Genomic DNA, 15313 nt, shown 5'->3' on the forward strand with positions numbered 1-15313 from the left:
GCTGCCTGGTACCACTCTTGCAATAGATTAGGGAAAGCTCGATAGACATAGGCTTGGGAAAGGTGATCGTCTAGTCCCTCCTTGAAGTGGTACACTAGGGATTGTTCAGGCCACCTTTCTATTCAGGCTATCTTACGAAATTCTCGTACGTATTCCAGAGCAGGTCTACCGTCTTGTTTTATCTTATGTATTTGTGTCTCTGCTTTGAGGGCTTATGGATGGGTCCTTGAACCTGGTTCTTAGTCCAAGGAGGAAGAGGTGGAGGTTCCACAACACAGGAGCCAGTTTGTTGTACAGATTGTTTAGCCACTCAGACACTTCCCCTTCTAAATTGGCCGCAACTGCATCGACCATAGCAGCTGGATTGGCATAGAAATTGGCATTACTATTCATGTGGGGAATGCACTTGATTTAGGAAGATGAGCTTCTCCAGGTCACCGTCAAACGTTGCTCTGAGGGGTGGCGCCATCATGGGTTGCTGTCCCCCCCAGTGTGGTTGCATTCCCAGTGGCATCCCCAGCTGCTGCAGGCCCATCAGTGACTGCTGCAGATTAAGTGGTTGCTGCCATCCCCACTGTTGCTATGCTCCAGTCGGTGGCTGTGGCATCCCCAGTTGATGCAGGCCTCCCAGTGGTTGCTGCATTTTCAGGGGCTGGTACCAGCCCCACTGCTGTGGTGCCCCCACCTGCCACTGACCTCCCAGCGGCAGTGTCTGCGGCATTCCCAATGATTCCAGATGCCCCAACAGCTGCAGCACTCTTGCCTGTTGCTGCCCGGCCAACAGATCGTGCAGCTGTTGCATTATATGATGTTGAACGCTCTTATCTGAGTCTTCCTCCTGTGTAGGCTTCAGGCTTGGGTGGTACCAACGAAGAAGCTCCGGGCTGTGTGACTGATGGTAGTGATGGTCAGGGCTTTCACGGTACCTACGGCTTCTAGAGGAACATCTTAGGCTGCCATGTTCAGAGTGATGGCCAGGACTATCCCTCCTTGCAGGGCTGGAGGTTAATGTTGGTGGCTTCAAAGATGGGAAAGCCACTGGTGCTCCATAGGCGGGGCTGGAGCTCCTTTTACGTACGTAGCCTGCTCTACCAATCATCGTGGTCGCTTGCATGGGAAGAGTGAGAGGGTTGCTCTCCACTCTTCATCTCTAGCCCCTTGAACCTTTCCACCAACTTCTCCACCGGTTGGCTATGGGCCGCAGACAGGTACTTCCATTCTCCAGAGTCCTCAGTAGTCATCGATTTCCTGATTCTCCAGCAGCTCAGGAAACGCGATTCTCAGGAGGTTCCTTCTTGCAAATCAACTTCAGACGCTTTCAAAGAACTTGTTTTTGGCAGGGTCATCTCGAGGGGTTTGGAGTCACCACTGGCCAGGATCCACTCCAAAGAACAGATCAGCTCCTGCATTTTGGGTCTCGTCCCCAACTGTAAGGCCTGGGAAGATTCCTTCTCCACTAGTGCACTGGCGGCAGCCATGGCCGGGGTGCTGGATCCAGGCACTTCTTCCTTCTCCATGATCTTTCCTGAGTCTTTGTCAGCCTGTCCCTCGACTTAGGGATGGTGACTGGAGCTCAGGACCCCAATGAGATTCAGGTAGAAAATGTTAGTTTGGGGGTTAATGTCATAGTTCCGATAGATGAAACCTGTTGTGATTCAGGGTCAGCCTGTGGGTTCGGCAGTTGGGTCGGACGATTCAGAGGAGGAGGAGGAGGGGGTTTTTGGACAGCCTGCAGAGGACAGTCCTGAGGCCTCACAGAGCCCTCAGCCAGGCCCCTCTCATCTGGTTACTACGCAGACCCAGCTGTGTGAGCCTGACAGCGTGGATGAAGATGACCCACAGCTGGCCCTGTTCAAGGACGCCCGACGCAGGAGGCAGTCAATCAGGAGTAAACAGAGGAAGGCAATGGGGCACCTCGGAAGGAGGCAGAGAGAAGCCACGCCCTGAACTGTATAAAAGGGGAATGTGTAGGAGGGCTGGTTTGCTGAAGGCAACCGTTTGAATAGCTCCTGTTTCATGATTCGTGTTTTTGTTTTGCTCTGTTTGCTCTGTTTTGTGTCAATAAATTTGGCAGGCTTAGTTCCAGCCTCTTGCCTTTTTGTAAAGGGGTTGTCCCTGCCTTTTCTGCAGGGCCGGTAGTAGGCTGGAACAGAACAAAACCCTTCAAAAGAACTTTGAGGCATTGTTTTCCTTAAAGAATCTTTTATTTGGAAAACAAAGTATCAGCACTACATAGTTGAACCCAAAAAGTAAATACCCTTCCCCCTGATACAAAGTAACAAAGTACAATTCCCACTCCCAATACTGTCATAAAGCACAGGCTTTCTCCTTAGCTCCACAGCCCTCCAAAACGTTATCAGCTTGTCCTTGGGTTCCCACCACGTTACATTATGGCTATCTGAGCTTACATTCCAAACCCCACCCCCCTTGCTGCATTGTAAAAGAATAGAGAAAATGGCTGCATTTTCATCAGTTGTCAAAGTGGGAACATCCAATGTTAGCAATGTTGACACTGAGGGCTGGGCGACATCGCGCTTCTCTTCAGATTCGCGCCACCTGGCTCAGCGTCTCCACACTGTGAGGAAAGCGCCCCACTGCCTGTCGAAATGGGGCAGGCTGGGGGCTGGGCGGTGTCGCGCTTCTCTTCGGATTTGCACTGCCCAGCTCAGCCTCCCCACGCTGTGAGGAAAGCGCTCCGCTGCCTGCTGAAACTGGGCAGTCTGGGGGCTGGACAGTTTTGCACTTCTCTTCGGATTCGCACCGCCCAGCTCAGCCTCTCTGCACTGTGAGGAGAGCGCCCCGCTGCCTACCGAAACTGGGCAGGCTGGAGCTGGATGGCGTCGCACTTCTCTTCGGATTTGCACAGCCAGGCTCAGCCTCTCAGAAGGAAAGGGCGGGTCTGAGGGAAGTCCTGCCTTAGTCCTGCCCTCCTACCCGTATCATCCCCTTGTCCCCTCCTCCTGGTCTATCCTGGGGGTCTCCCATCCTATTGCTAAGGAAGCTTTGGATACAAAGCCAGGTCTCCTCACATGGAGAGGGAGTGGGCCTCCCTCTCACTTTGCCCTCGTACCCATTATGAGCAACCTGGCTAAGGAGAGCAAGCACAGCAACAGCCTTGAGGAGGCGGCGCCCCTTTGGGGAAGTGGGGCTGGGCTTGGTGCCGCACATGCTCGAGGGCCGGGCATTTGTCCTCTGCTGCCCAGGGCTCCAGGCAGCCTGTGCCACCGTCCAGCCCCCCCACCCCCTCATGGCCTGAGAGGAACAGCAAGGCTCCTCCAATGGAACGTACCTCGGCACTTGCCCCAGTCCCACCCCTTTCCACCAGACCCTCAGATCTGTCCAACTCCTGCCCAGGCCCCCACAGGCAACCTTGATGTGAGCGACATAGAGTGGCCCATGCCCACCCAGAAGGTCACACCCACTCCAGCCATGCCTACCCAGTAGAATGTGCCTACCCTGGCCACACCTATCTGGCCCCTGGAAAAGCTTCTTTATACAACCTGCTCAGACCCTCAGCTTCATGTTTCATACCATTGAAAAGAGTTCAATCCAAATTTATTAGAGCAATTCTCCAGTTGCCATGTTGTGTCTCAAACGGACATATGCACCAGGAGACAGGATTGATAAAAGTTGAAGCAAGAATCTGTATAGCTTCTTTGAACCTTTGGCTAAAATATAATTTCTTTCTGCAAGGCTTTGCTCCATTAATCCTCCAAGAGAAATTCTCCTCTTCATGGATCAAGCCCATTGAGTCCAACCTTGCCAAACTATGCTTTTCTCCAGTTTCAATACTCAAGTTGGACTATGACCAAGCAAAACAAACCTTGCAACAAAGGGTAGAGGACATCGAGAGGCAACAAGACACAGCAAACCCTTTTGCATTACTATTCTTTTGTATTTTAGTATTTAATGACCATAAGCCTCACAATTTAAGGATTGATGTAGTATAGCTATGCCATGCTGTATTTTACTCATGTGTAACTGACAGATTGGATGTCAAATTCTGATTTTAATATAGATTTTATCTGTTATTTATTATTTTATTTTAGAATTTTTTATCGGATATTCCTTGAGTGTTTTTAACTTGTCCTGGTATCTGGTCTTTGACTGTAATAAACTGACATGATTTGACATGAAAGGTCAAATAATTATGTTCTCTGCAGCAACATATTATCACAATTTTTCATAACTGCAATAGTGCATTTCAAATAGTAGAACCTAACCTTTAAGGAAAAATCCATTAAAAATTCCAATTTTATTTACACTAAATGTGGAACAAAACCTACTGAGTTCAATATGATGTTTGTCTGGGTAAACAGACAGAACATCACAAATTTATTAAAATGGAATTTAAAAGGTAAAGTTAGTAAAAAAATCCTCTTATTTTATATTGGTATTTTCATAAAAGTAAATGAATATTTGCAGCTAGGCAGTGAAATTTACTTTGTTTAAGCTAATGCTGTATTAAACAAGCTATTTTTCTAGACTCATAAAAAGTTTGGAGCACTCCAATCAAATAAAGAAAAGGTAGGTATTCCAATATTTCTGTTGAATAAGTAAAGAAGGGCTCTTACAAAAGACAACTGTAATTGCTTTAAAAAGGTTGGGGGGAAGTAGTAGAACTATGGAAAAATAGTTTTAAAAAACTGAATAAATCATGCCATAAGTATTTTGATTTTAAAATATAAGTGTATGTTATCTAAAAAGCTGCAGCAGTAGCACAAAACAAAGTACACTACCACAAATAATAATAATAATGTAGAAATGCTATCAATACCCCTAGAAATTGTGGGCACTCTATCACTCAAAATTTTTAAGAAGAGACTGGACAATCACCTGTCAAAGATGGTATAGGTTCTCCTGCTTGAGCTGGGGGCTGGAGTAGAAGACCTCCAAGGTCCCTTTCAGTTCTATTCTATTCTATTCTATTCTATTCTATTCTATTCTATTCTATTCTATTCTATTCTATTCTATTCTATTCTATTCTATTCTATTCTATTCTATTCTATTCTATTCCTTTTTTAAATATTCTGTAAGATTCAGATATTCCTTCAGTTTTGTCTCAAGAAAGTATATGGATTCATTTTTGAGATGAAAATTATATTCCTGAATTTTTTAAACCACCCCCACACTTGAAATATGTGACATTTTTCTTTCATTTTCATCTACACTGAACACACTGATCTGTATTATAAATACAACAGAATTCGCAAGAACTATCTTCATGGTATAATTTATACTTCAAGCTCATTATTTGCTGAATAGTGGCCTTAAGCATTCATTCATAAGTGGAGCACTCTATTTACTACACAAAAAGAAGACACTGATTAAATATAATACTGTTAACATTTACCAATATTAAAAAGAGAATACTGTATGCACAGTATTTTCTGCATAAATATTTCCTGCTGATATGACCAGCTCAAACCAAATCTCTAAATTTGCACAATTGGGTTGGATTAAGAGAAAATGTGTTGCTCTATATGCACTGCATAATTGGGACTTAGAATACAAATTACCAACTTTTCAAAATATTTCAGTAGTTTAACTTAGGTTTATAGTTCATTAGGTCTAGATAACATTCATTTTGAAAATATCACATTCTGAATTCCAGAAAGTGAATATCAGAATGTTATTATATTTATCAGTTATATTTATTCTTGTTGGTCTGTTAGGGCAGGGCTTTTCAACTTTTTCACCCATTGTACCACTTTTAGGATATGGCAACATCGGAGTACCACCAGTCACCTAGCAAGGTGTCAAAAACTTGATGGCCAAAAAAAAGGAAAAAAGAAATGAAGTACAGGTAGTCCTCGACTAAGAACAGTTTGCTTAGTGACTGTTTGAAGTTACAGTGGCACTGAAAAAATTCCTTCCCAAGCCACAGCCGAGCAAGACATCTGCCTACCCGCTCGACGGCCCTCTTCCTCCTCTCCAAGGTTTTCATTGTTATGAGAATTTCTGTTGAGGGGTGTTTGTTTTTTATTTCCCTCCCTCTGCTGGGTGGTTGCAGCAGGTTTTGGTCACTTCACATGACCCTGGGACACTGTGACCATCATAAATATGAATCAGTTGCCAAGCATATGAATGTAAATCACAAGACCCTGGAGATGCTGCAATATTCCAGCTGATCGGCACTTCTGGGCTCAACACAAGCACCGGGATCAGCGCCGAGCTCCAACTGGAGCCTGGCACTGTTCCTGGTGCTTCCGCAGAGCCCTGACAGCCCCGACGCGCTGATCCTGGTGCTTCCGTTGAGCCCTGACAGCCCTGCAGCTTCAGCCGTCTCTCACTCAGGCTTGTGCAGTGCTGCCACTGGTTCGGCTCATTCCACTCCCCCGCTACCACTTTTATAGGATGGTCATGTACCACCTGCCAGGTGCCAATGTACCACAGGTGGTACCCGTACCACTGGTTGAAAAGCCTTGTGTTAGGGGGTTCATAAAAAAAATGTTCAGGTAAGTTGCAAAAATTTAATCAGTGTAATCAAGGAGACTTGCCCAAACAAATGTCTATTTGTTTCTCTACTGTTTCACTTAAAATAAGCAAAAGAAGTCAGGATTCTAAAGCATTTCTAAAAGAAACTACAGTCATTCCCACTTTGTTCATTGTGTTTGTTTTTCAGTGGAAAATAAGAGTCACACTCAGAACAAAACAATGTATATCAGCCACTGTAGCAGCCACTATAGGAAGTCAAAAAGATCAGTTTATCTTCAGCCACGCAAGCTCAATGGTTGATTTCCCCATGCTAGCTATCAAGCTAGCTACCATAAGTTTGTGGAGAAAAAGTATTATATAAATAAAGTATGGTTCTCAGTTACTACAGTGTATAAAGATGAGTGACAGTCCCTTTGTTGGTAGTAAAATTAATATCCGTAGACCAACGTTATCAATAGTATATCTTATACTAGCTTTCCATTAAACAAAAATATTGTGAAACAGAATCCCAACCTCTGAATTTAGATTGGTCCTTTATTCTTTAAGTATCTTCAGATAAGAGTTAACATCCTAAGATTTTTAAGGTGAAGATTATTTTTAAAAACTGCAATTAAATAAAAATAAATAAATAAATTGCACATAGTATCAAATGTAGTAATAGTCTTCAATGATGCAAAACCCTTAAGTTATCCAAGAACCATTTTTGGAGGATTGGGATTTTTAACTTAGCTAAACTGTATAAAATCTTAACTTCAAATTTGTATTATTTGAAAAGGAAATGCAAACTTACTACTTGCATAAGAGTGACTGTCATCCTCACACATTTTATTCAACTGTTGATACTCTTCTTGTGCTAGCTCAAATCGCTGCTGCTTAATTTGATAAATTTCCATTTTGGCGTTAAGTGCTTCCTGAGCAACAATTAAATATTCCTTTAACATGCGTTCCTGTTCTCTTCTCCATTGCTCTCTTGGGTCTTCAATTTGTGTGAGTTCTAATTAGAAGGAAAAAAGCATTCCAACATGTTAAATGAAAAAACAGAGAGATGTCCAAAATTCACATATTATGGCAACTAAATCATATTTTTATTTTAAAAAATAAAAGTAATGTCCAAAACTATACCGACATTTAATTTAAACTTTAAAAACGGTATGCTGTCCAGTCTACTAGGACTTCAAGAAATGTACTTTACACCCAAGCTACACAAGGTATAATGCTAAATAGATAATGATCTGAATCAACATAACAATTAGATATAATTTTATTACTGCTTCCATAACCTACTCCATTTCTTCACTTTTGGCTCAACTTGAAGGTACTGGAATATTTACTTTATTTTGTAACTACAGGTAGTCCTCGGTTTACAACTATTTGTTTAGTGACCATTTGAAGTTACAATGGCACTGATGACTATTTCTCACACTCACGACCATTGCAACATCCCCATGGTCACAGGAACAAAATTCAAATGCTTGGCAACTAGTTCATATTTACGACAGTTGTAGTATTCCAGGGTCAAGTGACCACCTTCGGTGACCTGACAAGCAAACTCAATGGGGAAGCCATTGTTACTATCTATGTTACTAACTTAAAAACTGTAGTGATTCACGTAGCAACTATGACAAGGTCATAAAATGGGTTAAAACTCACTTTACAAATGTCTTGTTTCGCAACATAAATTTTGGGCTCAATTGTAGTTGTATGTCGAGACTACCTGTATAGTTTCTTATCTTGTCCTAATTGGAAAACATAGTTAATTTGAAATATATTATATCTGAACAAGCCAAGACAATGATTCTCAATTTGTCTTTTTCTTACAAAGTACTATTACAAATAGTTTTGATACAACTGCAACTACAATTAGTCCCTGACTTAAAACTACAAATGGACCCAAAATTCCCATCACAATTGTTGCGATTCTAACTCAAGTCGAACCTCATTTTATGATTACTTTTATGGTGGCTACTTTGAACTATGGTGCTGGAGAAGACTCCTGCGAGTCCCTTGGACTGCAAGGCGATCAAACCGGTCAGTCCTAGAGGAGATCAACCCTGACTGCTCTTTAGAAGGCCAGATCCTGAAGCTAAAACTCAAATACTTTGGCCACCTAATGAGAGGGAAGGAATCACTGGAGAAGAGCCTAATGCTGGGAAAGATTGAGGGCAATAGAAGAAGGGGACAACAGAGAATGAGGTGGCTGGATGGAGTCATTGAAGCAGTAGGCGTGAGCTTAAATGGACTCCAGAAGATGGTAGAGGACAGGAAGGCCTGGAGGAATGTTGTCCATAGGGTCGCGATGGGTCAGACACGACTTCGCAGCTAACAACAACAACAACAACAATGGTGGTTACTAAGCAAATCACCGTTAGTCATTATATAAATCATTGTTGTTAAGCAAATCTCATGGTCGTTAAGTGAATCCTGTTTCTGCAATAGTATATTTTGCCAGAAACCACATGATTATTATAGGACTCTGCAATTGGTCTCAGGTGCAAGCTGATTGATAAGCACCTGAACTGCAATCATATGATTGCAGGGAGGCATGAGGGTTGTAAGTGCGAGTATAAATAGTATAAGTTTCTTTTTCCAAGGCCCTAACTCTGAATCATCATTAAACAAATGGTCACAATTTGAGGATTACCTATGATCAAGTCAGAAGTTATACAAATTCAGTCACTGATTTGTTCAAGGTCTTCACTGGCCTTCAAGGCTGAACTAGAACTTTCCATAGCAAGATGTCCATATTAATTTAATTAAGTCCATATTTTCCAAATTTATTTTATTTATTTTTATTTAATTAAATTTCTATACCGCCCTTCTCCCGAAGGACTCAGGGCGGTGAACAGGGCATATCTTAAAACTACAAAAGTACAAAAGTTAAAAAAGAATTAAATTATTGCCCACAATAAAAAACAATAAAAAATATGTATAAATATTAAAACCCTAAGTGATTCCCCATCAGGCCAGGCCAGCTTGTTCAAATAAATGGGTCTTTAACCCGCGCCGGAAGGAGCGGAGATCCGGTGCCATCCGGAGCTCAACCGGCAGCTGATTCCACAAAGCCGGAGCGCCCACAGAGAAGGCCCTCCCCCTGGGGGCCACCAGCCGACATTCTCTGACTGGAGGCACCCTGAGGAGGCCCTCTCTGTGGGAACGCACGGGGCGGAGGGGAGTCGACGCCGGCAGCAGGTGGTCCCCGAGGTATTCCGGACCCATGCCATGTAAGGACTTAAAAACCATCACTAAGACCTTGAACCTCACCCGGAAGACAACTGGTAACCAATGCAGCTCGCGGAGCAAAGGTGTAACATGGGAGTACCGGGAAACTCCCAAGACAACTCTCGCGGCCGCATTCTGTACCAGTTGGGGCCTCCGAGTGGTCTTCAAGGGAAGCCCCATGTAGAGAGCATTGCAATAGTCAAGACGAGAGGTCACGAGCGCATGAGTGACCGTACACAGGGCATCCCGGTCTAGATAGGGCTGCAACTGCCGCACCAGGCGAACCTGTGCGAAAGCCCCCCTGGTCACGGCTACTACATGATCTTCTAAGGTAAGCCGTGCATCCAGGAGGACTCCCAAGTTGCGAGCCCTATCTACGGGGGGGTAAAGACTCACCCCCCATAGAAAGTGATGGAACGTTTTGAATGTTTGAAAGAGCCTTGGTGGAGCAGTGGGCTAATGCCTCCTTAAGTAACACCAGCTGCCTGCAATTAGTGCAGGTTCGTATCCCACCAGGCTCAAGGTTGACTCAGCCTTCCATCCTTCCGAGGTAGGTAAAATGAGGACCCAGATTGTTGGGGGCAATAAGCTGACTTTGTAATAATGCCGCTTGGGGTGTGTGTGAAAGCCCTAATAAGCAGGCATATACATAGAATGAAGGCTACTGCTAAGCTTGTAAGCCGCCCTGAGTCTTCAGAGAAGGGCGGGATATAAATGGAATTAAAATAAAAATAAAAAATAAAAATAAATGTCCCGGGATGCCGGAATGTACAGCCACTCAGTCTTGTCAGGGTTGAGTTGAAGTCTGTTCCTCCCCATCCAGACCCGAACCGCCTCCAGGCAACGGGACATCACAGCGAGGGCATCACTGGGGTGGTTTGGGGTCGAAATGAAAAGTTGGGTATCATCAGCATATTGATGATACCCAACTCCAAAACCACAAATGATCTCACCCAGCGGTTTCATGTAGATGTTGAACAGGAGAGGCGAGAGAACCGATCCCTGAGGAACTCCACAAACGAGAGACCTAGGGGCCGATCTCTGCCCCCCTGCCAACACCGACTGCGAACGTCCCAGGAGATAGGAGGAGAATCACCGAAGAACTGTGCCTCCCACTCCCAATCCCCTGAGACGCCGCAGCAGGATACCATGGTCGATGGTATCGAAAGCCGCCGAGAGGTCTAATAGGACCAGGACAGAGGAATATCCCCTATCCCGGGCCCTCCAGAGATCATTCACCAGAGCGACCAATGCCGTCTCCGTGCTGTACCCGGGCCTGAAACCCGATTGGTACGGGTCCAGATAATCCGCTTCATCCAGGACCAGAGGGAGCTGATGCGCCACCACACTCTCAACAACCTTCGCAAGAAAGCGAAGGTTGGAGACTGGACGGAAGTTGTTCAAGACAGCTGGGTCCAAGGCAGGCTTCTTGAGGAGAGGTCTCACCACCGCCTCCTTCAAGACGGTGGGGAAATTACCCTCACTCAAAGAAGCAGATATCACCGCCTGGAACCAGCCTCGTGTCCTCTCCCTGGCTGCATAAACCAGCCAGGAAGGGCACGGATCCAATAAACATGTGGTGGAGCTCAACCTCCCCATAATCCTGTCCACTTCATCAGGGGTCACAGAATCAAACTCCTCCCAGATAACATTGACAAGACCGCCCGTGTCCTGATCGTCAGACTCTGCCCAGCTGGACTCCAATCCGGTCCGAATCCGAGCGATTTTATCCGACAGATGTTGACCAAACTCCTCGGCACGACCCTGCAAGGGATCCTCCCTCACCTCCTGATTAAGGAGGGAGCGAGTCACCCTAAACAGGGCGGCCGGGCGATTATCTGCAGACGCGATGAGGGCAGAGAAGTAATTGCACCTCGCTGCCCTCATCGCTGCGAGATAAGACCTAATATAGATTCTTAACCGCAACCGGTCGGATTCGGATCGGCTGGACCTCCAGCAGCTCTCTAGGCCCCGTTTCCGACGCTTCATCTCCCGGAGCTCCGCGGAGAACCATGGAGCTCGATGGGATCTGCACCGGGTCAGGGGCCGCAGGGGTACAACTCGGTCCAGTGCCTCAGTGGCTGCCCTTTCCCAGGCTTCCACTAAGGCATCCGCCGAGCTGTGAGCGACGGAGGCAGGTGGGGATCCCAGCGCTGCCTGGAACCCGAGAGGGTCCATTAAGCGTCTGGGGCGGTACCATCTAATTGGTTCCGCATCCCCACGGTGGGGGGTGGCAAGACGGAAGACCAGCCGCAGGAGGTGATGATCGGTCCATGACAGGGGCATAATAAATGGAGAGCCCCCACCAAGATCATCCAACCACCGTCCAGATAAAAAAACCAAGTCAAGGGTGTGGCCTCCCTCATGAGTTGGTTCAGGAATTACCTGCGTCAGGTCCATGGCCGTCATGGAAGCCATGAACTCCCGGGCTAACTCAGATGACCCTCCCAGGGATGGTAGATTGAAGTCACCCAAAACTAGAAGATTGGGGAACTCAATCACCAAACCGGAGAGGACATCGAGTAGCACGGGCAGGGCTGCCGCTGTGTGACTAGGCGAAACGTACACCAGCAGCAAGCCCAACTGTGCCCCCGAACCAAACCTCAAAAAGAGAGACTCACACCCGACTATCTGTGGAACGGTGGTCTCCCGCAGACATAAGGTCTCCCTAATAACAACCGCCACTCCCCCGCCCCTACCTTGAGCCCGAGGCCGGTGTAACGCTCGGAAACCTGGTAGGCAAAGATCAACCAAAGGGACCCCACCCTCTTGACCCAACCAGGTCTCGGTGATACAAGCCAGGTCCGCATGTTCACCCTCCACCAGATCCCGTACAAGGGGAGCCTTATTAACCACAGACCCGGCATTCAGGTACACCAGCCGGAGCTCAGGAGGCTGCACATCCTCGCTCCCGGCACCTCGGGGAAGAACCAGAGGGTCGGAGCGCCTCACCGCTTGCAAACAGCGGAGACGGCCCTCCCGGTAACGATACGGCCCTCTGTCCATACGCCTGCTGCCATACCCCAGTGTCGTGGGAATCGGTAATCCCACGACCCGCTCCCGAGCCCCAGATGTAACCACAACCCGCTCCCCCCGAACGCCGTCAGACCCAGGCCTGGCCTGCAACACGGTTGTATGGCCACCCCCCACAGCCAGACAACCACTACCCCCCACCCCCCTCCCCACCCCCCCTAAAAAATTTGACTAAAAAATTAACCAGGGGCCTCTTATTAAATTTATATCGAGAGCCCCTGGCCTTACCCGGCCATCTCTCAGGGTCCCAATAATTGGGCCCTTCATCGAGACTGGGGATAGAAAAGAAGGCGGGACGCACCCAGGAGAGAGGGACACCCCTGAGGGCAAGCAAGTCCGTATCGGAATATCGGTGCATACAGTCCGAGCAAGTCCAGAGAGGGCAGTCCAATGGTTAAAAAATCCAACAGGAGGTTCGAAGGTAAGGAGTGGAACATTTGGGCCATCCACCAACCTACTGGCACTCGGTTGGATGCTCCCAGGGGCAGACCACAACCCGTCCTCTCACAACGGGGCGCGAGTCTGCTCCCGGGGATGGTCCAAAATGCACACCCTGGGTGGGGCAGCACCCATAGAGCTCCCACCTCCATGGGGCTGCCGATGTAAAACAAGCCACTCTCCCACTGTGGCTTGTACCCAGGTCCGTCCCAGTCCAAAGGGGAAAAAAGGAGGCAGATGGAAAATTAATAAATAAGTTATTAAATAAGTTGGTAGTCCGCTATGTCGCCGCCGTTGCCACAGCCATCGTCACTGCCGGTAAAACAAGCCAGCGGGCCTCGAAGACGCCGCCATCGCCATCACCGTCGCCGCCATCACCTCAAGCAGCCGGAACCCAACGAGTCGCTGTCGCCATGGTCGTCCTCTCCACCGCCCAGAGCAGCCCGAGGACGCCGTCGCCATAACCGTCTCCGCCGCTGGCAGCGGCTCAAAACCAGCACAAGGGGCAGCCATGTTAATAAAGTAACAAGCGGCCGTCTTCTCCGCCGCCAAACGGCCCGAAGACGCCGCAGCCGCCAAAGAAACAGCACAGGCAGGTCCAGTAACAAAGTGTCTCCGCCGCCGCCGTTGCCGCCGCTGCCACCAGAATGGTCTGCAGGCATCTCGCACAGGCTCTCCTCCCCTCTCCCGGAAGCGCCGATCAGCTGGGGCTCCAAGGATGCCGAAAACTCCAAGGACGCCGAGAACACTGCCGAAAATGGCCAAAAACCGTCCACGACAGCAGCGCCGACCCGACGACCCATGGCGGCCCAAAACAGCTGGAAACACCCCCGCTGCCAACCGCAGCCTCCTAGGAGAGGCCCGGAGACACCAGGGCAGCAGGAACCGGCAGGCCGAAAAAGCCGAGCCCAGCAACACCGCGGAAGACGAACAGGCGATGGAAAAGGCAACACGCAAATGGAACAGGCAAATAGCAAAACTACCTCCTTATTTGCCTCATAAATTCAGCTTCATGGATTTAACAATCCACATCCCCTACCCAGCGGGCCCAAAAAGACCCCTGAGGGGCTCCGAAGGGACGCCCAACAGCCGGAGCTCACGGAGCTCAGCCCGACACGTCCGCCATCTTCAAAAGCCAGAAGTGTAAATATTTAAGTGGCAAAGAGTAAGGAATACTGATCAGTTATATCCCTTGCAATTTGTTAGTTTTTGACTCAGACTGCTGACCTACTCTTAACAGGGTGTAACAATTATACTTTATGAACCACAATGTGGAAGGAAACAGCTTTAGAACTAACCTTTTAAAACAAAAGTATTATGAAGAAAGGGAAACAAAACTGTCAACACATTCATCAGTCAGACCTAGAGTCATTTTCACCCAGATTAATCCTGATATCAATCCTCACTGATAAGGAAAGGATGACTTTAATTCCTCTTACTTCTTTAACAAACACTTTTAGTGTTGATGTGGCTAAGAATATTTAAAACTCAGGAAAAATAGTACATTTGGGATTATAGGCTAATTTTATTTATTTATTTATTTATTTATTTATTTATTTATTTATTTATTTATTTATTTATTTATGGCAATTATATCCTGCCCTATCTCCCGGATAGGCTAATTTTATTTATTTATTTACTTACTTACTTACTTACTTACTTACTTATTGCTTGCACTTATATCCTGCCCTATCTCCCGAGGGACTCAGGGCGGCTAACAACAACAAAACGTAAAGGTCTCTGTACAGTAAATTAAAATTAAAAATTGAAATGAATTAAAATAAATTAAAGAATAGAGTTAAAATTGTAAACATGATTAAAATCCCTGTCAGTCCAGGTCAGCCAGGTGGAAAAGGAGTGTTTTGAGGCCACGGCGAAAGGACTGGAGATCTTGGGCCATCTGAAGCTCAGGGGGGAGCTGGTTCCATAGGGCTGGCGCTCCCACAGAGAAGGCTCTTCCCCTGGGGGTCGCAAGCCGACATTGTCTGGCCGACGGTACCCTGAGGAGGCCTTCTCTGTGGGCGATGGGAATTTGTTCCCGGCAGCAGATGGTCCTGCAAATATCCCGGGCCTAAGCCATGTAGGGCTTTAAAGGTAAGTACCAGCACCTTAAATCTCACCCGGAGGGCAACCGGTAGCCAATGCAGCTCACGCAGGAGGGGTGAAATATGGGAGTATTGGGGTG

The 15313-nt window shown here is 46.9% G+C and overlaps 1 protein-coding gene across 6 annotated transcripts in view; it reads right to left on the reverse strand.

Moving 5' to 3' along the window:
- The window catches only part of WWC3 (WWC family member 3), a gene marked incomplete at its 5' end in the record, with an annotated part of 197980 nt that overhangs the window by 133802 nt on the left and 48865 nt on the right, over positions 1-15313 (reverse strand). For 5 of the 6 annotated variants that reach the window (XM_083362680.1, XM_083362679.1, XM_083362681.1 and 2 more), the window contains one exon: positions 7229-7432. In XM_083362680.1, coding sequence (XP_083218806.1) covers positions 7229-7432 — 204 coding nt within the window. Of the gene's footprint in view, positions 1-7228; positions 7433-8088; positions 8175-15313 lie in introns of all 6 variants that reach the window. The other variant, XM_083362684.1, reaches the window with a different exon arrangement.

This window comes from Vipera ursinii, assembly GCF_947247035.1.
Source record: "Vipera ursinii genome assembly, chromosome: 4".
Taxonomy (NCBI): Eukaryota; Metazoa; Chordata; class Lepidosauria; order Squamata; family Viperidae; genus Vipera; species Vipera ursinii.